Here is a 26869-nt window from a genome sequence, read left to right as displayed (position 1 = left end):
AAACATTAAATATACTACCCTTACAAAAAATGGTTTACTACCCTTACAAAAACTTTTCTTTTATTTCCTCTCTCATATCTTGTCCTTGGGACACAGACATGAGTCCTTGCTGGTGGAGAAATTTGCTGACACGAGTCCTGAATCTGGAAAAGCAGGTGAAGGATTGGCGGGTTGCGTAAAAAGGGCTTGCACATAACCACATAATGTTCCAAGAGAATCAGTTTTCAGGCAGGAGAATGTATTTAGGGCTCAGTGAGTGGTCTCTTTGACAATACTAACTGATATTTAGACAAAGAGTATTGCACTCTGAACCAGACAGAATCAGATGCTAGGTTTGTAGACCCCTTTTCCGTCCAGGATCAAGAGTGCTACTTGATAAAGTAAAAGTTTAGCGATGGGACTAGATTGGCCGAAATAGCAAACTGTTGTTAGCTGTGCTATGCTTAGCAACACGCTTCACTTTGATTTCCCATCTGACATTGCAGCCTAGGGTCTTGTTGCAGCCATGCGGCAGCGATACTGTTCAAGGTGGAGCTGTTAGTTAGCACACCAGCATTATATTAACTACCTAAAATGACAGAAAACATCCTTAAAAAATATATCTGACGTAGTGTTTTAGTTTGGCCCAAGTCCCATCCACTAACATGGAGAGGTTGGAGCTTAAGACCTATACTGCAGCCAGCCACTAGGGGGAGCTCTACATGGTTTGAGGAGCTGTCATGGCGTCCATTTTTTATACAGTCTATAGGTTAAACCAATACTTTAGCATGTCAGAGAACACACTGAAAGCCCTCTCATTGGCTCGAGCACGATTCCCCTCCGAGTTATTCTAAATCCAAGCAAAGGTGCGAACGGCAATGCCAAGGTGATTTCGGGAAATCGTGCATGCTCAGTCCTTGCAGACTGCGCTGAATACGCCAGCCAAGAACCTAAAATGCAAGCTACACATTTCCATTTACCTTAATTATTTAATTAAAAAGAAAATGCATTCAAATGGCGCCTGGTCAAACTATCTGAAACAAAGGAAATATCTTCACAAAAACAGCCTGATATGGTGAAGGAGGAGATCTACTGTAGATGTTAACACTTCAATGAGAAGCATGGAGGATGCATAATGAGACATTTCCATTTTTCCCCCTCATACCTATACATCCTATCAACAAGCATTAGGGGCTTTCTCTCTCACACACACACGCGCACACACACATGCAAACTGAGTGACAATGCTGAGAAGGGTCAAAGGAATCCATTATTCAGCTGCCAGGATATTTTTAGAAACGCCCCAGTGACTTTGAGATTATTTATTAAGCGCCTGATAATTAAAACATGTACGTTTGGTTGGGAAACGCCGACCAGAAATCTCGGAGAGGGCGAGAAAGAGAATGAAAGAGAGAGAGAGAGAGAGCAAGTGAGAGGCAGGGATATCCCCCAGGGAAACTCTTCTCTCCCTCTCTCTTCCTCTATTTCTATATATAACTCCACCGCTGCAGCATCTATTTAACTCCTGCTGGAACCGATCCACGCGGGCGCGTTTATCTCCCATACACGCCGAGCATGCACACGCGCTTAGACAAACACATGCATGCAGTCTTTACGCGTTTACGACAACGGCACAAGCCACACTGGCTCCAGCGACTAGAGAGGAAGAGAGAGAAAACGTTCTCATTAATAATTCAACTCTCGCGGCATCGTGTACACATTTGGCGCGTGAACAGACGTGCGCACGACCAGACACATATCATCGGCACACTTTCAAACCGGTCTCACATATAAGAAATAAAAAGGACGACCGCATTCCCTTTCAAAGAACCTGTTGTGTGTCAGGAGCAATCGCACATGTAAGGGTTGGCAATGTTAACGCCTCAAACTCTACAGAGTCCTGTGGGATTCCGTTCACATTGGATACATCCACGCTTCGTGATCCACATCCGCCGCTAATGTGTTGCAGAAAGTGTTTCCTGCATGTAGGTACAGCTACATACTACTTGGTGCTGGGGGTTGTACAGACCGCTCGACGCTTTAAGCATCACGTCGACTAGCCGCCGGTCATGTGACAACAACAACATGGACGCCTCCTAGAAGACAGGTGAGGAGACCAGCGGGTAGTTGCAGCAAACTAGCAAAAAAATACTTCACTGAAGATGAAGCCCAGTGCAATGCATCTGAAAAGGCTAACGCTAATGCTAGCAGAGGAACGGTCTAAATCCTCTGGACAGCAGTCAGTTAACAACTTCACCAAACGTCCTGTGGTAACAGAGAGAAGGAGGCTGCACATCAACTATTTGATAAAGTTATTAGTGGAGTACTATTAAATGCTATTGATGGTGCTGAGGTGCTGCATGTTTTTATACAGGCTATACATATCTGCAGCTCACAGTATGTAGCACATGTTCTCAGCATATGTATTCAGGTCAAGAATATAGATTTCATTACTTTCTAATGTGTTTTTATTAATTGTGACGCTATCAGAGGCTAGTCAGTCGACTTTTAAGAAATCCGAAGTAGTGCAACCCCTGCTGGGTACAAATTCATGGTTTCCGCCTCTGCAGGCCATTACATGCAGGCCAACAGCTGACTGCGCAGACTTTGTGCACATAAAGTGCGCCGACAATTCATTAGCCGGAAAAGATCGTTTCATGCATCACGTGCATGCCATCAAGCACACATACTCCACTATTCCACAAGCTGTGGACTAGTGTTTAGGGAAAAAGCATTCCGGACCATGAGGTCATTGGTTCAGTCCTCGAGCAAGCACATAACCCCCCCCCCCCCCCCCCCCAAAGCTGCTCCCCGCGTGCCTTGCCCGGCTGCCCATTTCTCCAAGCGTGCTTCAGAGAACAAATTCTTCGTATGTGTGCATACAGTGCCGCTTCACACTATCTGCAACTTGAAATTAATTTGGAATCCTAGAGCTGACAGATATGTAATATTGGCTCATTTTACTCAACAGACAAATACACATGTATAATATTACTGTTTCATTTGTTTGATTTGGGTTCTCTTTGTCTACTTTTATAACTTGTGTGATAATCTGCAGATGTTTTGAGTCGTTTTTTTATGCAGGACTGTAGAAAAGTCTGACGGGTGCACATGGTTTTAAGCGACAGTGTATACACAGTACAGCCAGTGAATCTTAATCAGATGTAGAGTCTGTTTTTTTTACTCCTCTCTTCCAGAAGCGAACCAATATAACCGTGAAGAGGTGTTAACAAACAAAAGTCCTCCATAATTCACAAAGAAGACGCGTCCCATCTTTCTGGCTGTCCTCCAACTCCACACAGTACTTCTATCTTTTTTTCTTCTCTGCCTTCACCACACACTCAGGCCGAGCAGTCGCTGACAGGTCGTCCGTCCCGGGACGGCTCCTCCCCTGTGCCACGGCCCGTGTCCTGCTTAGTTCTGTTTAATATTGCAACAGACAGGGTCAGACGTGCAGGAGGGCTGGAGGCATGAGCTGATGGAGGAGGGGAGCGAGGAAGGGAGCTATCGAGCTGCTGAGCTACTCTTCCGCGGTGCCTCGTTTCTGCTGGAGGAATGGAAGAAAACTATTAGAACCGGAGAAAGATTCGGTTCTAGTAGTTTTCTTCCAGGAGGTAGAGGAGGAAGAAGCTGATGTGGAGAGAGAGAGGCCTCACGATTTCTGCTGGAGCTGAAAAACTCAAACCTCACTTGAGTTTCCTTTCCTTTCAGCTTCTTAGCACTAAATTCCTCTTTGTTCAAGGCCAGTGATTTAAAACTAAAGTTTCCCCGGAGCATTTCCCACCGAGTTATTCTGAATCGAAAGCAAAGGTGCGCGCGGCAACGCTCCTCGCAGACCTGAGGTGCTTTTGGGAAATCTCGCCCTCCTCTTAGACGCCGCTTAGTCTAGATGAGTAAAATGACCCCATTATTCATTTACCCATCGGGGCGTGTCATAACCAGGGGAAGGCAGGAAGAAAGCCACCAATTAGCAGGCAGCTGTTGATTCACTAATGGCTTTAACCTACTTTCAGTTGGTTTTGGTTTGCACTCCACCTGCCGGCCTCATTGCGGTCTTAAACTTTCATTTATCACATCCTAAACCTGCTCGTATGGTAAACTGTTGGTCATTTTCAGCTGCTGCTCAGTTGTTCACGTGAGTCTGCAGCACAAGGAAGCTTCAACTAAAGCCTCATTGGACGGGATGCTGTATATTTACCTGGGGTGATTATAACATTAGCTACCCTGGTCAGTGGGTTTCATCCACAGCCATCATTTTAAAGTCGAATTAATGCAAGTGCGGTTCATTTTCTGATTTGTGCTGTAATTCTACAGAAACTATTTCTGAATATTGTACTTAGATTGTGCTTCTGCGAGGTTTTAAGATGGTTTTACATATTGAAATTGTAAACAAACACTTGAGGTTAAAGTTTGAGATTGTTTTAAGGTGTTTTATGCCGTATTAATAGAGACTTTTTGTCTTTTCTTCCTAAATACAGCTCCTGTTTTACAATTTTAAGCATGTTTACACTTTATCAAAGGTCTTTCATGGTAGTAGTTCAGGTAAAGTCTGTAAAACATGTAAATCGTAGAACTTTAAGCATCACCACTTTATTAAAGGCCTTAGTTTGAATTAAAGAGGAAAAGTTTTTTTCAACCTACACGTTATTTCTGGCATAAAATACAATCGTTTACTCACCCATGTAACTTTTGTGTCATTTGGAGTCTTTCGGACGCGTATATCCATATAGTGGGAGTGACTGGGGCACCGAAACACAGCCTCTAAATAACGCATTATCCGCGACGAAACTGGTTCATTTCACCAATATTTTGTTATGATACACTCGTGCTATTCCCCGTTGAGTCCAGAGTTACCTGTTTTCTATTCGCGGACCTGCAGCGATTTGTTGTTCTTTGGCCAGCTGTTCCTCTCTCTGCCTCCACATCCTCCTTTCAACGAGCACCTCATCCGTATACTCTGGCTCAAAACGTCCATCATAAACAAAGTCGTCGTCCACACGTCGTCAGAATCGGAAAAAATATTCAGCCATGTTGCAAAAAACTAGCAGTAGCAAATTACAGGTAAACAAGCTGACTGCCACAGATGCGCGCGGCGCTCAGAGATGACATCATCCAGGTTAGAAGTTAGTAGGTCAATCTACAGACCCCGGATGATGATAACAGGTAACTCCAGACTCAACGGGGAATAGCACTAGCGTATCATAACAAAATATTGGTGAAATTAACGAGTTTCACGGCAGATAATGTGTTGTTTAGAGGCTGCATTTCGGTGCCCCAGTCACTCCCACTATATATACAAGGATCTAAATATTGTCCGAACCACTCCAAATGACGCCAAAGTTATATGAGTGAGTAAACGATCGTATTTTTTTTGCCAGAAATAAGGTCCAGGTTGTAAAAAAACGGTAATTCCCCTTTAATTCTAGAGAAATCTGGAACTCTTTTTGTAGAAAGGATTTATTTCCTTTTTTCCAGGTCAATACTGACCTTCAGTTTTTATTTTTGTTTTGGCTTGTTGGTACATGTCCTCATATCCCCAAGAGTTATGTGTGCCATCATAAAATCCTTTTTTTAAATTTTTTTTTTCAGTGCATTAACCTTATTCACTTATTATTGGCCTATTTTGATAGTTTAGGTGCCAAGACACGCTGCGTCCGTCTGCACTGCCAAGTGTCCTGCGTCCCAGTGTCCTGGCCTGTGTTCCTGTTTTTCCTCTCATCTTTTATTTACCAAACCAATAAGTCCCATTAGTCGACCTGCTCACCCAAATCTCATGTGAAACTTCACCTCTGAGATTGCTAGAGGTGACGTAGCACTGCTCTCACATACACACCAACAGATGCAGGACAAGACAAGACAGCCGGAAACAACTACTACAGCTGAGCTTGGACTCAAAATAAATGGGCCAAAAACCAAAATCATGCTGATTAACGACCAAAGCATGAACTCGAGGGCCACTCTTTTGAAGAGGTCAACACATTTACATACCTGGGAAGTGTGATAGCTGTGGACGGGGGGCCAGAGGAAGACGTAAAGGCAAGAACTGGAAAAGCCAGAGCAGCGTTCAACATCCTAATCAAGATCTGGAAAACAAAAAACATCGCTCTCAAGACCAAGCTCAAACGTCTACTCCATACGGATCCGAAACATGGAAGAACACCTGTAGCATCACAATCAAGCTGCAGATATTCATGACCTCCGGCTGCCTAAGACGCATCCTTGGGATCTTCTGGTCAAACACAATCAACAACATCACTGTGTAAGAACACACCAACCAGGAACCAATAGAAGTACAGATGAAAAGGAGGATCTGGATTGATCACACACTGAGAAGAAGCAACACAGCAATAACCAAACAGGCACTGACATGGAACCAACAGGGCAAACGGGGGGGAGAGGTCGTCCCAAGAACACCTGGAGAAGAAGCACAGAGCAAGAGTTCAAGAAGGAGGGGCTGACATGACAACGGCTGGAGAAGATGGCCCAAGACAGGCATGGGTGGAGGCGTTTCATGTTCCGAAAGGAATTCAAGGGCCTAAGAAGAAGAAGAAGATTCGACATGAGTAAGAGGTGAGACAAATTTTAAACTTTGTGAACATTTCTCTTCTACCTCATTGTCCCTTTTGTCAGCGTGGGGCCCAAACTGGCTCCATAATTGACACTTTCGGTCCGTTCGGCCTAAACGGAGGCCGCTGCCGGCTCAGATCGGCCCCTTTGCCGCGCTCTGTCGCTGCGCTGTGCCAGGAGACCTGCTGCTGCACCCAGCGGGGCAGAGTGGATGATTAAACGATCATCTCCAAGGTGCTGAACGGCATTAGGCCGTCTGCCAAGCCTATTAGCCGACTTACCTCCGCCACACATCGCGCACGTCCGCGGGAAGGACAGTGACACCTTCGGAAAAGTTTCACAAAACTCCGGACGCGTTCTCTCGCAAATTACAGGCGACGCAGGGGAGATGGAGTTGGCGTGGAATAGGGACGTGGCAGAATATTAAGATGACACGCTTTTTAGATGCTCATAGCCATGTTGTTGCAAGGTTCTGGGTTCCCTGTGTCTGCGTGGGTTCTCTCCAGGTTCTCCAGCTTCGTTCCACCATCTAAAAACATGCTGGTTAGGTTCATTGGTGATTCTAAATGACATCTGGGATAGGCTCCAGCTCTCCCCCCTCCCGCAACCCTCCAGAGGACAAGCAGTTACAGAAAATGACTGATTTTAATTGTGCAGATCTTTGCAGGAGCGTAATCAGTTCCCAACGGAGACACTTCCGGGACAGCGGTACTCATCAAAAGTCAAGATTTTCCAGGAACAGGCTCAACAACATCAGATTAGAAGTAAAAATGCAATTTTCTTTCTACCAAATCTCACTCTGACCTGGTGATGGACCCACGGAGAGGTATCGTATTTCCACATGAAGCTCAGCATACGTTCAGTTAGTAGTACTACCTCTATCCTCCCTCATTTCCAACTCCCTGGCTCTGTCTCCGTCTTCCTGCTGCTGTGATCAGATGACTGCACCATTCAGATTTTGCCTGGATCTCTTTCAGCCAATCATATCCTCACGGTCAAATTTAAATACCTTTCTCCTCTGCTGTTGTCAGATGACCCTCCCCCACCTACAGGCTTCACATCACAGGCATCAAGGCGCGGGGGGTTTCCTCTACTAAGCACGGCCTTACCTTCTACCCCTCAAAATCTGTGACATCCCATTCGGGTCTAATCTCATTTAGACATTTTAATTGAATCTTACAGTTGTGGATCTCAAGTTGACTGAATCGGGACGGGTTGGAAATGGGGCTTCAGGGGGTTAAACGCGGGGCTTTTCCCTTTTCCACAGTGTCGTGTACTTTAGTCAAGGACCGGAAAGCTTCGTCCACCGTCGCTCCTCGCCGCTGTTCCGCTTGATTAATGGCGCGTGGGAAGACCTGGGTTCAGTTCCTGTTAAGTCATGAGGATTTTGATAAAGTGCAAATTCCGTACCTCGGCTATTCTGTCGGATTCGTGCTGATCGCAGAGCAGCAAACCCCTTTCAATGCAACTCGGTGGAACAGAGGACGGAGTGGGCCGATGAGGAACAGAACAATACAGGAGGAGGAGGAGGTGGAGGGGGTAAAAAATGCTGATCTCTCTCTCTTTCTCTCTGCCTCCTTCCCTCCCTCCCTCCCTCTCATTCAGTATGCTGACTGTTTCTGTACAGAGAACTGACTCCCACGCTATTCTGCCTGGCCTATTTATCACATTGATCAGCTCATAAAGGAGTCGGATGCACACGGGAGGCTCGCCCGGAGATGTGCAAGGGATCGTGATTTTTCTGCACCTCCTCACACGCTCTCGACAGAATCCCCCGGCTTGGTGATCAGCCTTTTTTTTTAACTACATGGCAATTTGGAGGGAGGAAGTAGCCCAACGTGGCGACAAAAGTCAGAATCTGCAACGACTTTTTAGTTATTCTGGACTACTGGTTGGACAAATTATATATTCAGATTTGAGCTACGGGACCTCGTGCTGCACATCTTTTATTCTCAACCCAAGAAATCAATTCTAAAACATGAATCCATACATGAACCGGTCATAAACCCTCCCCCACATCCTCCTATAATGACACCAGTCATCATAAAATCCCATATTTCCAGTGGAACCTCAACTCCCGAGGGTCTTGCATCTGCACAAATCTAATGTCACACAACTCTTCCCCCCCCCTCAAAAAAATAAAACACATGCCATAAAGGCAGCACGACTCAGCAGCCCGCGTCCTGCGCGCCTGCGTTTGTTCAGCAAGCTACAATTTGTCCCCAGTCGTTTCTGCAAACAGTAATCTGCCCACGAGAGCGGAAGACGAGAACACATCACCTCCCTGAGAACAGTAATCCAATCGACCCGGAATCATCCCCCAGAGTAGCAGCAGGGGCCCGACGGAGGCTCCCCGGGCGGGCGGGCAGGCGCTCGCCGTTTACGCGCCGCGTCCTGTACCAGTGAATGGGTGAAGAATGAGTGGCATTTGCATTGCATGAAGCTGTCGCCTTTAGAGATGCGGCGGCGTGTCCACGGAATATCAATGGTCATGGAGTGGAAGTGGTGGTGGCGGTGGGTGGATGGATGGGGGGGGGGGGGGGGGGGTATGTTATTGCTTTCAGAGCTCTCAATCCCGTTGTTGCAGGGATGGAAGAATCTGCACAACGCTCCTAATTATCTGTAACAAGACAGGCCCTGTGTACACCCCCCACCCCCCAAAGACTACAGAATATTGATTTTGGTGCACGGAAAGGCACTGCTGCACGCACACACACACCTTTCACCTATTTCTGCCCAGGCTTCAAGTCACATGATTCTTCTGAAGCGTGAACCAGTGATACTGACCTCAGAAACCTCTTATTTCTGCAGCTCCCTGCACGCTTTTATAATCACCTTTACGTCGCTGGCGTGGCTCGTTTGTTTGCATCACCTCAAAATACCACCTGGTTTCTTTCTAATGCAGCAGTTTTTGGTGGCAACGCTTTGGCTAATTAGGGGGGAACAACTCGATAAAAGGTCAGATTAAAGCGGGCAACACCAACACTCTGATGCAGGCTGCCTAACTCTGCATATTTGTGCAAATAAACATAAAATCCTCAACTGAATTTTGAGGGGTTTTTTTGACATTTTTCAGCCACGCGTAAACGGAGAATGCCCTACCGCACAGCAGCTGCATCCAGGCGCAGGTCTTGTAAACGGTGGAGGTGTTGCAGAAGAAGAAGAGCGCCATGCAGGCGATGCAGCTGAGGATCAGCACCATGGACAGCAGCACGAACACCGAGGCCGCCTTGAAGGCTCCGGACGGGATGGAGCCGAAGTCGGAGAAGCTGCCCACGCAGGTGAGCTCCCGGTTGGGCGACGGCCCGGTGCCCACGCAGTAGTGGAAGAGGCCGAAGTAGCCGGCCTGCGGCGTGGTGACGCTGTCGCCGATCCAGTAGGGCTGGATGAACACCACCACGTTGACGATGGCGAAGCAGATGGTGAAGATGGCCCACAGCACCCCGATGGCCCGGGAGTTGCGCATGTAGTTGTCGTGGTAGATCTTGGAGGCTTCTTGGGAAGGCAACATGTTTGGGTCTTTAGATTTTTATTCTCACAAGAAGAAAAAAAATAAAAATAATGTTTTAAAAAAAGAAAAATTCCCACACAGCTCGTCTCTATCCAAATCTTTTTCTTTTTCCTTTTTCGTCCTCTATATAAAAGCTTTCCTGTCTCCTCTCATGTGGCTGTTAAAGGCTAATAAAGGGGCCTACATAACCACACGACAAAAACCAAACCTGCACATATGTAGAAGAGACCACAAGACGAAACATGGTCAAAATGAACAGGGGGGGAATGCTACATTGAAGCAATAGAAAATCATAGCCTACATATACCTCTGATGAATAATTTACCAACACCAGTGATTCAACATTGCTGTCTGAGGCTCGTTTCCTTAGGGCTACACCATAAATGTTTAACAAAAATCCATCCAAATAGGATTTTTTCTTTTTTTTCCCCCCTTCTTCTTCTTCTTTATTTCACAGTCGTCGGGTGGAGGGGGGTTAAAGCTGCTTTTCCATCCTCATCCATCAGCCCAGAGCTCTCTTCTCCGGGATGTCCTTTATCACCACCCGTGAGGCGAGGCGCGTCTTGTTGCCCGTAGCAGCAGCCAGAGGTGGACCCCGCTCTTTACCTTCCGAGGCATCCGTGGGGTGCTCCCCTTTCCCCTCCTTTCCTCGCCCTTTAACGTCCACGCAGCATGTGGGGATCAAACGCCGCGGAACGAGACCCCCTCCCCCCAAAACAATAAATAATAAAAAAATAAAAATGGAGACCACTTTCTCGACGCGAGCCCTCTGTCAAATTTCAACAGTCCTTCCTCGTAAATCCGACATCCTCCACCGCCTCGACTCCATTATCAGCACGGGTTTTGTCGTAGCCTTTATCCAGAACGTCTCCTCTCCCTCTCTCTCTCTCTCTCTCTCTCTCTCTCTCTCTCCCTCTCTTTCTCCGTCCTCCTCCTCCCGTTCCTCTGCGCGCCCCCCGGAAGATGCTGATGTTGTACTGATGACAGCGATGGGGCGCGTTCACGTGCGCGGGAACAGCAGCAGCGGCGGCGGAAATTTGCATCAGAGCGCGTCTCCGCTCCCGTTCACCTTGAATTAGAAATAAAACCAGCACATATTACCGTACGGTGAGGCGACAAATGAAACGTTTCCCGTGTCCGGTGGCCTGGGACCTCAGGTTGAGCAACGTGTTGACTGTGTGGAGCCAGTGAGAGGAGATGTTGGCGAGCGGAAGGGGACGGACGTAAAATCAGAAATACTCTGATCCTGTTATAGTCCTGCTAATTTACATTAGTGACTGCAGCGAGGCTTAAACACAACTAATCCTTTAAGTCACATAACAATATGTTTGAACAATATTCAGTTTCTGCATTTCAGTCCTGAAACTGTTGCTTTTCATCCATCTGTTTAATTTTTCTTGCATAGAAACATTTGATCATCTCTGAATCAGCGTCAGATAAACACGATGGAGCAGGCTTCTCAACAAATGACATCATTTGATTTGTAATAATTGTCTACAAATACAAATTGAAAATGTGATGGCACAACTACATGATGTATATGACACCTTTAAATACATACAAGCAGATTGTGTAGAACCAGCAACTTCTAGAAGCAGGAGTTCCTGATTATGTGGAACCAGGAACTTCTGACTTTGAGTTTCTAATTAAGTGACACAAAGAATTTCTGAAACCAGGAGATCTTGACTATGGAGAACCAGGAACTTCTGAAACCAGGAGATCCTAATTATGTAGAACCAAGAACTTCTGACACCAGGAGTTCCTGATTATGTAGATCCAGAAACCTCTGGAACCAGGAGTTCCAGATAATGTGGAACCAGGAATGACTGACCAGGAGTTCCTGCTTATGTAGAACCAGAAATTTCTGACGATGAGTTCCAGATGATGGATGATGAACCAGAAACTTCTGGAGTTCAGAGTAGGTGGAACCAGGAACTTCTGACATCAGAAGTTCCTAATTATGCGGAAACAGAAAACTTCTGGAACATGGAGTTTTTGATTTAGTGGCACCAGCAATTTCTGAAACTAGGAGTTCCTGATTATGTAGAATAAGGAACTTCTGACACCAGGAGTTCCTGATTATGTGGAACCAGAAACTTCTGGAACTTGGAGTTCCCGATTAAGTGGCACCAGGAACTGACCATGAGTTCCAAATGATGTTGAACTAAAAATGTCTGGAACCAGGACTTCCAGAGTAAGTGGAACCAGGAACTTCCAACCCCCCAACAACATTGTGTTACCAGACACCACAGGACACCCTCAGAAGGCCCATGTCCATTCTCTGATGAGTCACCACAAGGGAGACCTACACAATATTAGGAAGGCGGTCATAATGTTACGCCTGATCGGTGTCAGTGCACATGCAGGAACTGTGACAGTGATGCTTGAATCAATGAATCCTGCTTCAGCTGTACCAGTGTACCAGCCTCGCACAATGGAACCGTTTTCAATTTCCAGCTCAAATCACAGCTTGAAACGGTTTTGATGATGTGACAGCATACTTGATTCACAAAGGTGGTCGTAATGTTATGCCTCATCGGTGTATATACTGTATATCCTCTAGGAACCATGAATCTTGGTACCAATGCATCTTCTAGATTTTGAGAAAAGTTGAAGGAGGCACTGGAGGAAAAGTGAAGCGATCCTCTTGGACCAACCTCCAACTGATCCAGCACTTTGTTAAAATATCTCAGTCTGGACCAGACATCTGCTGGCATGTCTCAAATAAATCTCTTCACCTTCTTGGTGACAACACGTGAACTGATCATTCTGCAATGAGTAACTGCAAATCTACAAAATATCTCTCCGTCGTGAACACAGTGCTTTACAGCGTTGATACTTCCTGCATGTTCTTTTTTCTACAGTCCTGTTTTCTTCAGTTCCAGATGTTGCCTTTACTACTGAAGCCTTTCTCCTCCTCTGTCCATTAAAAGCTCCATTACTCACTCTGGGGAGAAACACATTTGCCCTCAAGCTAGCGTATTCATGGAAAACTAGGCCAAGACAGTGGCCTGCGAGGGAGCGTATGTTTTTTTAGACATGGGAACAAAGGCTGTTGCACATAATGATCGCTGCACGACGCAAATTTGGTCTTCAAGGGAGCCGCTGAACAAACTTCCCTCGGTGTTTCGGCATGCCTCGTAATTCTCTGACTAATAATGCACGGGGTTCACTCTTTCCGTCACATGCTCTTGGCCGCTCTGAACACACGTAGCACATCTGGGCGCTGTCTAAACAAACATGCATATTTGCCCTCTGCTTCCACACCACTCTGACTATCTTTCTTCATCCCGAGGCCTCCTGTCATCTGTTAGCAGCGGCAGGGGAGTTGACAAGCTGTGTGTGTTTATGTCTGTGTGTGTTTCGTGCGTTATTGTGCGAGCAGGCGTCGTGTGTGTGTGTGTTTGTTTGCGCGCTAAAATTGGCAGAGTGAGAGCAAAAGGTGCAGTGGAGCTGCTGAAGTGAGGACACGTCCGTGGAGAAAATAGACGTGCACACGCAGCTGGGGGATGAAGCTGGGGGGGCTGGGCGCCTCTTGAGGAACGAGGCGTGTTTTGATGGAGGGGAACGGAGTGAGTCTTCGTCGTGCACGGCTGCATACATGTGTCACGGCAGTTTGAGTCAGAAGGCGTCGACTCTGATCTGATTAAAGATGAGACGAAAGCAGGGGCAGTCATCTATCTCGCACCGCTTTTCCTCCCACCGTGTCTCCATCTCCTGGCACGGTAGCTAACGGTCGTTCACGTTGTCTGGTGTTAGGCTGCCATCTGGCACGAGAAGAGTGAACTGCAGGCATGTGGCGCGGAAGGTAGAGCCGCACGTTTCCCCACATTTCCATGTTAAACTCACGAAAGTTTGACCTGTTATGGAATTTATGAAGTGAGCACAGCAGCATTTAGACCAGGGGTGTCAAACGTGCAGCCCGTCGGACAAAACTGGCCCGTCAGAGGGTCTGATCTGGACCACGGGATGAATTTACAAAGAAAGAGGAGGAGAATAAGGAAGAATGAGAAGGAAGGAGGAAGATGAAAAGATAATGAGGAGAAAGAAACGGGCAAGGAGAAGAGAAGAAGTAGGAGAAGGAGGAAGAAGAAAGGGAGGAGAAGGGGAGGAGGAGGAAGAGAAGGGGGAGGAGGAGAAGAACAAGGAAGAGTAGACGAAGAAGAAGATGATGGAGGATGAAGGAGGAGAAGTAGAAGGGCAGGAGGAGGAGAAGGAGGGCAATGAGGAGCAGAAGGAGAAGAAGCAGAAGGAGAAGAAGATGAAGGAGGAGGAGGAGAAGAAGTTGATGGGGAAGAGAAGATGTAGAAAGAGGAAGAAGAAAGGGAGGAGAAGGGGAGGAGGAGGAGAAGTTGATGAGAAGAGAAGAAGTAGGAGAAGGAGGAAGAAGAAAGGGAGGAGGAGGAAGGAGGAGGAGAAGAAGATTAATGAGGAGGAGGAGAAGGAGAAGGAGAAGGAGAAGTTGATGGGGAAGGAAGAGAAGATGAAGAAGGAGGAAGAAGAAAGGGAGGAGAAAGGGAGGAGGAGGAAGAGAAGGGGGAGGAGGGGAAGAACAAGGAAGAGTAGACGAAGAAGAAGCTGAAGGAGGAGGAAGGAGGAGGAGAAGTAGAAGGGGCAGGAGGAGCAGGAAAAGGGGGTGAATGAGGAGCAGAAGGAGAAGATGAAGGAGGAGGAGGAGGAGAAGTTGATGGGGAAGGAAGAGAAGAAGTAGGAGAAGGAGGAAGAAGAAAGTGAGAAGGGGGAGGAGGGGAAGAACAAGGAAGAGTAGAAGAAGAAGATGATGAAGGAGGAGGAAGGAGGAAGAGGAGAAGGAGGAGGATTGAAAATCAGAAAGAAGAAGGAAGAGGAGGAGGAAGATGAGAAGAACCTGAACAATGTTCTTATTCGCACTAAAACGAAGGAAGAATTTGGAGTAGTGGTTATTTTCATTGGTTATGATGCTGTTCTGTTACTGGTCCGGCCCCCATGAGATCAAACGGGGCTGAATGTGGCCCCTGAACTAAAACTAATTTGACCACCCCTGATTTAGACTTCTTGCACCGGAAGAACTCCCTTAAAGCACTGGTGTGCAAACCATGGCCTGCCAGCCAGCCAGTGGTCCATTTTTAACTTGTGCTTAACTCTATTGCACTATTTAGCTTTAACAGTAGGTGGCACTAGCGACTTGAACTCTGCAGCTTCTCCACAAAACAAGTTTAATCAAAGAAGACTTTTGCCACAGGTGATCAAACATGGCAGAACCAAAGAGACGTCAGACACGGTGGGAAGATTTATATTTCTCCACAGAAAACAAGGAGGAGCATCTCTTTCATATGAAATGAAGCTGCTGCTGTGATGAGAGAGTAGAATATACGACGGCACTAAGAAACCAAACATCAGACCTACACTGGTGCAGAACAAGACGAAAGAAATGAATGCCACAAGTGCCACTTCTGTTCCCACAGAGTACACAACTCTGAGGGTTGAGCCTATCCCAGCTGTCATTGGGGCGAGAGGCGGGGTCCACCCTGGACAGGTCTCCAGTCTATCTCAGGGCTAACACAGAGAGACACTCACACCTACGGCCAATTTAGAATCACCAATGAACCTAACCAGCATGTCTTTGGACGGTGGGAGGAAGCTGGAGTACCTGGAGAGAACCCACGCAGACACAGGGAGAACATGCAAACTCCACACAGAAAGGAACCAGTGGGACCATGGATTAGAACCTAGAACCTGTGCCGCTTTACAAGTAACAACGAGTTAAAGACTTGGTTGGTCTTCCACCTTAATCCAGTTGTTACCAGACCGTTCTAACAGACTCCAAATATAACTAATGTTAAGTGTGGGCTGTGGCGACGGCCATGTCCATGTGTCTTCACAACGTACAATGAACGTTCAGTGGGGCCTGCTGTATAACGTGTCCCCAGGGTTTCACAGAAGGTCGACCCGGCCGTTGCAGAATGACGTCTAAAATAAAGAGTAATGCTGCCTTCCAGAAAGCTGGGATGTTGGATTTATCCCACTTCCAGGAGAATAAAGTTGAACATTAACAACAGACATGGCCGACTGCGATAAGATAATATTTGTTTTGTTTCTGAAGTTACTGACAATGATCGAAATTGAGGCCTCCCAAAGTTTTTCCACCTCCGGCTTCAAGTGGCATTCCAGAGCAATAGGAGGTCTGAAATTTCAGACCATAAGAGTCCAGCAAATGTATTTGGCCCTCTGGCCATAAGCTGAGGTTACACTTTCCTCATTACAGAAACACTGTATACATCATTTTATTAGAAATGCACTGCCAAAATAAATTAAATGCTCAATAGTTTTTTTCCCTTCGGGAAATATTAATATCCGTTCCCCTAACTCAATCCTAAAACAATTAGTTTTATGAAACCATTTTATTCTTCACTCAATTAAAAGAAACAACCTGCATCTCCACCACACCTGCAGAACGCTGATGTGGAAAAAGTGGCCCACGACAAACCCCTAATCTATATGTAATGCACATTAATGCACCAGTTCAATAACAGCATACGATCTTATTTAATTCTGACACTTCTGAGACTAAACCGTTAGAGGTGCTGCAGTGCTTTGACACCAGTCTTCAAGGGGTGGCTGTCAGCTTCACGAGCCACCAGATGTCACTGCACTTGCTCTACGCTCCAGGCCCTGAAGCTGCCAGTCTTTTTCTGGCGCGACGAGAGAGGCATCCCCCGGAGATTTATCAGGCATCATCTGCCCATCATCGTCTGCAAGATACAGAAACCTACACTGAAAATAAGAGGGTATATAAATATGCATTTCTGTTGTTTATTGGCGAAACTAACGAGATAAAAATGATGTTGCACTGTAAATACGGGACAAACAGCGCAGAAATAAATGTGTGCATTTGTTGGATATCTGTAAACAAGTGAAACTGTTTCCTCATTAGTCTTTATAACTGCATGAATGAATGTTTATCCTGCGACTGTTTGCCCACGAGAAGATGCACAGGATCCGGTTGAAAGCAAGCCGCAAAGCCGTCCGCTGAACACTAGATGGGAGCATTTCCTCAAACCTGGTACCGTGAAGGTGCAGCGCGCTCCTCGTCTTCAAAACACTTTAAGTCACTTTGTGCAGGTGTAACCGCTCTGCTGCTGGAGAGGATTCGTCTCTTTATGTCGCCAGCAATGAAGTTAAAAACCTTGAGAGTCTGACTCCAGAGCAAATTCTCCAGTGAGCATGAAAGAAGCTCTGTGACAGAGAGAGAGACTGACTGGCATGTGTGGGTGTTTCGAGTCCCGCTTCCTGTTTTCATCAAAGAACAGGCACACGTGCACCTAAACGTGCGCAGAGATCACCAAGATTGACATCTCACCCCGACCCTTGACACCGAAACGTTAACCGAGAACCAGCCACGGATATACTGTCCCCTCCGTCGCCCTGTTTTTGTTTTTTTTCTCCATTATTTATCAGGTTTCAGATGGATTATTAAACATCCAGTGTGAAGAGCCGTTGTTCCAGTTGTCTCCTCAGCACCAGACTGGTCCGGATGATCACAGGCTGCATGTTGGCGGCGGTTTGTGCTGAGTTCGGGGCGTTGGTGTGCGCGGGCTTTGCGAATCAAGTATGCTGTCACATCATCAAAGCTGTTTCAAGCTGTGATTTGAGCTGGAAATTGAAAGTGGTTCCATTGTGCGAGGCTGGATGCACGCGGGAACACGCAGCTGAAGCAGGATTCATTGATTCAAGCATCACTGTCGCAGCTCCTGCATGGGCACTTACACCGATCAGGCGTAACATTATGACCGCCTTCCTAATAGTGTGCAGGTCTCCCTCATGGTGACTCATCAGAGAATGGACATGGGCCTTCTGAAGGTGTCCTGTGGTGTTTGGCAACAGAATGTTGTTAGTGGGGGTTAGAAGTTTCTGGTTCCACATACTCTGCAAGTCCTGGTTCCAGACGTCTTTAGTTCAACATCATTTGAAACTCATGGTCAGAAGTTCCTGGTGCCACTAAATCGGAAACTCCAAGTTCCAGAAGTTTCTGGTTCCACATACTCTGTAAGTCCTGGTTCCAGACGTTTTTAGTTCAACATCATTTGGAACTCATGGTCAGAAGTTCCTGGTGCCACTAAATCTGGAAGTCCAAGTTCCAGAAGTTTCTGGTTCTACATACTCTGTAAGTCCTGGTTCCAGACGTTTTTAGTTCAACATCATTTGGAACTCATGGTCAGAAGTTCCTGGTGCCACTAAATCGGGAACTCCAAGTTCCAGAAGTTTCTGGTTCCACATAAGCAGGAACTCCTGGTGTCAGAAGTTCCTCGTTCTACATAATCAGGAACTCCTGGTTTCAGAAGTTCCTCATTCTACATAATCAGGAATTCCCGGTTTCAGAAATTCCTGGTTCTGCATAATCAGGAACTCCTAGTTTGAGTTTGAGTCCTGTGTGTCTGTGTCAGGCTGCATCCTGCTGGGGATGGCTGCTGCCATCAAGATGTGTCATTGCTATGGGGTGGGGGTGCCTGGTCTGGTCTAGGTGGGTGCTACATGTCTAAGTAACATCCACACCAATGAATGCCAGGTCCAGAAGTTTCCCAGCAGAACGTTGAACTGTCACAAGATGGTCAACGTTATTTACTTCATCCTGTCAGTGGTCTTAATAATGTGGCTTTTTACACACAGCTACCTGCGCCACTTCCTCAACTCATCCATGCAGGATCACATTATGTGCAACGGCTCGCCTTAATCCCCATGCACTTGTATGTATCTGAGGGTAGACGTGAACGTCGGCTCCACAAAGTGTCTCATTTGGCTCACTCAGACGGGCTCATCATATCCTAATCAGACAGAACTGCGAACGAAGTAGAAACAAGACACGGGACAGCTACATGCCGGTCTGTAGAGCGCTGAAGTCAATCTGAAAAGCAATTATTCAAATTGCTACAAGGACTAGAAACATCTCAAAACATTAAAAAATATCTAAATCACTTGCAGTTAAGGTTCAGACAGAATGCGTTGTAGTGTACACTGTAAAAAAAAATCTGTTGTTTTTACGGAAAAATACTGGCAGCAGTGGTTGCCAGAATAATCTTGTTAAAAATACAATAAAATGTAAACAGCATTACAGAATAACTTGTGCATTTCACTGGGATCCCCTGTAAAATTAAGGAAAACTAAATGTAAATTTTACAGGTATGCAATGTACAATAATCAATACATAATTGTTCATTTTACGGATATTCAATGTGCAATTAACAATGATTTCATGAACATTTCAGAGGGATTCAATGTAAGGTAAGCAGTTTTAGGATGTAAAATTTACAAGTTATTCAGTAATGTTTACATACAGTATGTACTGTATTTTTAACAGGATTATTCTGGCAACCACTGCTGCCAGTTTTTATCCGTAAAAACAACGGGGCATGTAAAATAAATAGTTTTAGGATGTAAAATCTACAAGTTGTTCCGTAATGTTTACATACCGTATGAACTGCATTCCTAACAGGATTATTCTGGCAACCACAGCTGCCAGTTTTTATCCGAAAAATCAACAGGACATGTACGCATGTATTACAGTTTTACTTTTTATCCGCAGTGCTTCAAATTACTTCTAAATGTTAATTTGAGGATAGACTGTAACAAACCACTCGTTAGTCAATGAATCATTCTAAAGAATGCAAGTTTATTTTTGAAAACAGTAGAGTTATGAGTGCTGTGGTCACTCAAAGGAATACCTATGGGAATAGAGAAGAGAAAGAGGTACATACAGGGATCTCCATTAGTTTCATTTGTTAAGTCAGTCAATAATCAAAGACAACAGTAGCAGTAGCACTATCACACGCACCTTTATAAATGGCTCGCCAATCATGGGCTGAAACATCTATAAAAACACCCTGAAGAACATCTGGGGAAACATCAACTGCTGTGGCCACTCAAAGGACACCTAGGGAATAGAGAAGACAAAGACACACACACACACACCTCAATTAATCAGTAGCAGTGGAAACAATAACTGTTCTGTACTGTTGCTGCAGTAGCAGTATCACACACACACCTTTTTAAATGGCTCGCCAATCATGGGCTGGAACATCTATAAACACACCCTGAAGAACATCTGGGGAAACATCAACTGCTGTGGCCACTCAAAGGACACCTAGGGAATAGAGAAGACAAAGACACACACACGCACACACACCTCAATTAATCAGTAGCAGTGGAAACAATAAATATTCTGTACTGTTGCTGCAGTTCCATGGACTGTCTGGACACTAGGCACCGTCCCGAGACAGCCAGCACTGTCTGTCCTGGGACAGTCAGGCACTTTGCCTAACTCTTAGGACAGTGCCTCGCTCCGCTGGACAGGACCTGGTTGCCCCGGGGACAATGCGTGGCTACTCGGGATAATGCGTAGCATCGTGGGAGAGTGCGTTACCGTCTCTGGACAATTGGCACAGTCCCAAGACAACCAATAGGACAATAGCAACAGTACAGTACAGTTACTGTTCACACTGTCTCTCTAATTTCATTTGTAAAGTCAGTCAATAACCAAAGAACATAGTTGCACTAGTACCTTTTTAAATGGATCGCCATTCGTGGTCTGAGAGGTCCTGAATCAACGTCAGGACTCTGGCATTTACATGCAAGCGCGTAGCACTGGTTCGCTCCACTTTGGTCCCCCTCTCTGGATTTATAGAGAAGAAACATCTAGGAATACAGAGAAGACAGAGGAAACACATGAATACATGAAACAACCGTACAGAGAAAACACAAATACATGATACAACTGCCTCCACAACAACAAAGGAAAGGATTAGTGTGAGGTTACAGTTTTCCTTTAATTAATACCTTATTGGTAGGCAGGGAGCAATGGGGCCTCCATTTTTTGCTTAACTTGAATCAGAATATTAAGATTTCGCATTACATGTTCAAGGTAGATAATGCATTTCCATTTCCATAAATTGCAAATTACAGGAACAACTCTTCATGAGCTCTTCATGAGCTCTGTCTCCACAGTAGAGGACTGAAGCAGAACATGTCTGGTTGGAGTGGTATAATTGGCTTCCCCTTTACAAAGACATTATGTTTTTTCAACACCATGATTGTGATGTGGATTTACGTTGTGTGTGATTAATTTAGTATGTCAAATGTATGCATGTTTGTTTCTTATTTTCTTGCAATTGTAGAGAGAGTGAATGTATGGAATAATAAAAGGATAAAAGCACTTCCAAACATGCAATCATTCTACTGTTAGCTACCTGTCTAGTTCTGCAAAATAGGAACACAGTGCGAGGGCAGCATAGGCCCTGTAGGTATTTGTATGCACGTTGTGAAATGACTAAATAAATAGAACAAAACAATGGTTAAAATAAATAAATTAAAGATTAATAAATTAAAAAAAAAAGAAAACTTACCTCTGTAGAAACTCCAGGGTTGAAGCAAGTGCTGAGGGATAATGGATGTTGAAACAGTAGTAAGAGCCAAACATCATGCACAAAGACGTGATTAGGGAAGAGATGTTGTCGTTAACGATGACGTGATCCACACTAAGCATCATCCTTCTGGCGGAAAAGCAGGATTGTCCTTAAAATAAAAAAAAAGAAAGAAAATTAAAATAATCCAGAAATTAGGTTTACATTTTCACGTCAGTCACTAACTAATGCATCAAGTGTGAAAACAAGTACGTACGAAGAAACCCACACAATCAGAAAAAAGGGGTGTGAATTCATTATACCCAGACAACATCTACTGCATGTGTCAAGCTTTCCTCTCCAACTCAGGTGAGTACGGTTAACTTACCACATACAACAATCGTTGGAGTCAAGGGAACTCGGTCCATGACCACTTCTTCAGCCAGGCAAGTATCCTCCACGTAATGGAACATCACATCATCTCTCTCGTCAAAATAAGCCAGAAGAAGCAGCACCATCTCTGTGACCTGTGTGCTAACTGCCTGTTCTCCCATCATAATCTGTAGCTTTGTTGCAGCTTGGTAGAATCTTTTGGATTTGTTGACAGCAACTGTCTTCATGAAGTGCAAGAGCCTTTCCCCCTTCTGTTCCACATTTTTCAAGAAGCTTTCCTTCAGGTCAACTCCAGTGAGCTCCTTAAAGTGAACATTCATGCCAATGTCATGAAACCAATATGGCCAGTTTTCCTGGAGGTACTTCATGTCTTTCCCTTGGTTCACGTCTTGTCGCTGGCTGTAGAATGTGGACTTCATCAGCATTTTCAAAGGACCTGTGCTTTGTTCATTCTGGCTGAACAGATTTTTAAGCTCGTTTTTCTTCTGCTGCTGGGTTTCGGCCGTTTCTCCAAGGGGCATAAACTTCACATGCCAACGGACGCACCCATAGGTGTCCTGAATCGCTGCACGTTTTTCAGGTGGGACTTCGTCAGTGTCAGAGTCATGTGATTTTCTTTTTTTAATTTTTGGTGTTGTAGGTCTTTTCACATTTTCGATCCGATTTTGAATTTGTTTCACGAGGGAGCCATAACCTGTGCCAATTACGTCGCCCTCAATCACATCTTGAAGTGACTTGGGGTATTTAGCCACCAATTTCCTAGCCACATCAGTAGCATTCTTCTTGCTTAAAGACGTGGTTACTTTCATCATTTCGCGGACCACAATTCTCACCATCTCTTTCCTCAGACTTGGATTTGGACGCTTTTCCCTCTCCAAAGCCTGTGTCAAAGCCTCTGGGAACTGTTCCCATGGTATTGTGAATGACTCTGGCAAACTGCCACTTAGGCTCTGACAGCTGCTGGACGACGACGACGACGTTGGCGACAGAGACATCATGGATTGGGAAGGTCCTGGTGAGGCAGTAAGGCAACCACTTTCTTGGGCCGGACCTTTAAAAATGCATATACACGAAACAGACACAACATGAATGGTTTTACATTTTAATAGCAATGTTGAGAACTGATCACATCATAAAACCACCAAGCAGTCAGGATGTTGAACAATGACGATAAACTTACATTTCAGACTCCATGCAGCAACCAGCTTCCTGGCTTGTATGGGCCTCAAGGCTGACAACAAATCATCTTCTTTCAAAAACTGGAAGTCATCAGGGGTCTCCACCCCTAGAGATTGGAGAGTTTCCTCCAAGATCTCCCTTGTCGCATCTGGCAGGTCAGGCAAGACCTCCGTGATGGCAGAGTGTAGAAATAATTTGGACATCTGTACAAATTTCATTTAAGATGTATAAGTAAATATTTACAAAATGTAGCTGATTTACTACATTTACTTCAGAACATTGTAGTTTGGGACTAATTCATATTGAAGTTAGAGGTGCCCAATATGACTCCAGACATAGAAAATCAAAAAAATAGAACTACATAAAACTCATCATTCAAACATTGCAAAAATCACATGGACAAAACGCTGTGTTTCAGTGGGATGACTCTAAGTGCATCGATGGTGTATGAAGTCAGTGGGTAAAAATCTAGCAAGGCCTGTATGTTCACACACTTCATTGCTGTACTTTGTGGCGTAATGGCATAAAGATGATATTTGGGAAGGAAGTTGGATTTGTGCAAGTCCATAAGAACATACACAGCATCATCCTTAGTTAGAATTATGATAATCTTCCCAAATTCCAGAGACTCGTTTAAGACCAAAAAATCACCCTTCTTGTAGGTTGTACCTCTGTACTGAATTTCTGTTGAGACAACAGTATCCCTTTCTGAAAATCCAAATTCAGAAGCAGCATGATTAACGGCATCACTGTAAAGGTTGGGAATAAAAGCACAACCATTTTTAATTTGTAGTACCTCACTAGATCCTGGTCCTGCCGAGACATATGCCTGGAACATCTGATGCCTCTCAGAAAGAGTTAGGCAAATGTTCTTGAAGTTTTTCAGATGCCTGGCACATCGCTTGAAATAGCTATGTTTGCTTTCAAAACGCATCGTCCACAGTCGAATAAGGGGGCCAAATTTCAGGATTAGTGAGGGATAATGTCTCATGTAATGGTGTTTCGGTTTGAGAGTACTATGAGGAAACAAACATGTCCTTGAATCTAGATACTCCTGAACTATGATTTCAAGGTAAGCTATCTGCGACACTGAAATCTTTTGTGCACAAACTAGATCAACAATATCTTTGAGCAGGAGAGTCAACTGCCACACGTCATCATCAGCATTTTGCACCTTGTCGCCAATTAGAACAGGTAACAGCCTCAAAAAATTCCAATTCTGGACCGCGTTACCAGAGAGTTTGAGTGCACCAGACTGGACAGTGCAAGGCTTGGAGAGAGCATCTGAACCTTTGAACTGGAATTGTTTGATTCGCCTGTTCAAAAGGGTATATGTGAACCATTTCTTGGTCTTGATGAAATAATTCAAGTACAGACCAAGGTCATAGGACAACACACCCTCAAAAATGTCATGGCCTAAACATGGTGGGAGCCCGGGTTGGCATACATGAAAGCTTGGCACATCATTGAAAACTGACCTCAGTTTTATTCCTTTGACGTCTCTGCTCTCCTTAGACAGAGCGGCGACAGCAGCGTCATAGGAATCAGCAGTTCTTTGCCGGCCGCAAAGATTGGGTTCTTTCTTAAATTCGTCTCTGGTTACCTCACAGTACCTGCAAAAATAACAAGACGTGAAATTTTCGTTAAACCCTCCAATGCCATGTGACCCTAAATTATCCCCAGCTATACAGTACAAAGCCCCACGGACAGTTTCCCCTCCTACAGTAACTCCATTTTCTGCTAAATCTGACAAATCCGATATCAGGTCAGCAAATACTTTGGCACATCCAAACTTTTTTAGATCATTTTCTCCACACAACAACACTAGGGACATGTGATCGGTGTTGGATCGCACATGAACTGGCAAATTTGCAACAGAAAGATAAACAGCGAGAACTTTGTGTTTTTTTTTTGCTGAGCCGAGAGGATTGACTACTTCAAATGCATCTTGATACAATATAAGCTGCAGGCCTCCTGGGTTTGCAGTGAAGAACGGATTGGACTTGAAGGCCTGTCCATCACAAGTGTCACCAAGGACACGTGCATCTGTTTCAGTAGTCTGTTGCAACACAGAATTTTTCCAAAATTGCGATTCCAGTAAGTTAGTCAGTGTTTGCTTTACAGGTATGTAATAAGCATTTCTTTGTCTCATATCATCATCATATCCTAATCTTACTACTTTGGGCTCTACATATTTGAACATCCGTTTGAATGTCTGAGTTCTCGTGTAGGCTGTTCTCAGTGGGCCTTTATGAGATGAGGAGAACAGATCAGAATCCTTTATACAATCTGAAACTTTCCCCATCACATCATCAGTAAGATTTAACTCATCTTTCATGAGAGTGTGTAACTTGCTCAAAGTGTAATCCAGTCCTAATTCATGTAGATTTTGCATCTCTTCAACAATTATCTGTATCGTTGAATCTGGAAGCAGCAGCTGTCCTTGTAGTTTTAAATAGAACAGGCAAACACTCCTAAGAAAGATTTCATCGAAAACCTGTGTCGATTCAGTACTTACTGGTAGATCTGCTGCCCCATCCACTGTCTGCGAAACCTCTTCACAAGCCGTGGCAGAGGACTGCGGTGTGATTTCTCTGTAGAGATCATTTATGTTATTCACTGAACAGTCTGGATGTTTCCTAGACAAGTGCGCTGTAAATGATGACCTCAAAGTAAATGTTTTTTGACAACCTGCCACTGGACACTTCACAGATCTTCCCTCCACTAAATGTTTTTTTAAGTGTACAAGAAGTTCGTGCACAGTCTCAAATCGGTCTGAGCAAAGTGACACAGCGCACACAAAATTAGACATAATGGCTGTGTTGGCACTAACAGACGACGTTGGGACATTGTGCTTCCGATAGAAGTGACACTTAAATGATGAATATGTGCAAAATGTCTGCCTGCAACTTGTACTCTCACACCTGAACACACAGCGTGGTTCGTTTCTGTGAATCCTACAATGCAACACATAACCCCTCAACGTTTGCAAGGTTTTCCCGCAAAAACGACAACGAATCATGGCGAGGGGAGCTTGAAACAGGCAAAAAACTCTTATCTGCCAACAGTCAAAAGCAAATGTACCAACATTGATAGCGGTCTATCAACGAGTGTAAAATAAAATTAAGACGCCATGTATCATTTCACAACATTGGACTTTGATTCAACCTGACGATTGAGTATGATTCAATTTGCACCACTAACGCAAAGTGGAATTGGGAAAAAGCGCGGAGAGCTTAGGTGCTAACGCTCTGTTAGCTGCTTGCAACTGTAGCAGCACAAAGATAACAGTAATCGCTCATAGAACAATTTAAAACATGAAAACACACCGTTTCTTGAAAATAAACTGCTTTAAACTTAACCTGACGGTTGAGTATGCTTCAGCTATATTAACTCAGCACTGCTGGTACACTTGGTTAGCTAGCTTGGCTAACCCAACTGTCTGGTAACAAGTTGTAAGTTGACGTCCAGTAAGATATTAAACGACCGCTCTTCAACTACCTTAAACTCTGAATGAACAGAAAGGGAGGGTGGTTCTTCGGACTAGATTACCTTCTAACTTTTGACGACCGTGTTTAGGTTGGATAACCGACAGGAACGTTTCGCTCCGAGGAGCAGTCACCGACCAAAGACAGGAGTTTTGCACTGACTGGCTGAGCTGAGGCGCGCAAGCAAGCTAGCGAAGCGATGGAGCAGAAGCACCTGACCTGAGAGGCAGGCGTTGCGTGTGACGTCACAGCACCACGCACGGTACGACACACTGAGTCGTCTGATCTCCAGAAAACATAGGCCTAGCACTAAATGTCTAATCATCCGAATAACAAGCAGTTCTACTCTAGTCTTTGTAAAATAAATTTCCATGCATCAA

The 26869-nt window shown here is 45.0% G+C and overlaps 1 protein-coding gene across 1 annotated transcript in view; it reads right to left on the bottom strand.

The window, feature by feature from the left end:
- The window catches only part of LOC311494652 (LHFPL tetraspan subfamily member 4 protein-like), a gene marked incomplete at its 5' end in the record, with an annotated part of 32943 nt that extends 22886 nt beyond the window's left edge, over window positions 1-10057 (bottom strand). Inside the window, one exon of the mRNA XM_084553808.1 lies at window positions 9649-10057. Coding sequence (XP_084409934.1) covers window positions 9649-10057 — 409 coding nt within the window. The remainder of the gene's footprint in view (window positions 1-9648) is intronic.
- Between the last annotated feature and the right edge of the window lie 16812 nt (window positions 10058-26869).

Source organism: Chelon labrosus (assembly GCF_963514085.1).
Source record: "Chelon labrosus genome assembly, chromosome: 10".
In the NCBI taxonomy this organism is placed as follows: Eukaryota; Metazoa; Chordata; class Actinopteri; order Mugiliformes; family Mugilidae; genus Chelon; species Chelon labrosus.
The sequence above is the reverse complement of the archived record's forward strand: the minus strand, read 5'-3'. Positions and strand labels throughout refer to the sequence as shown.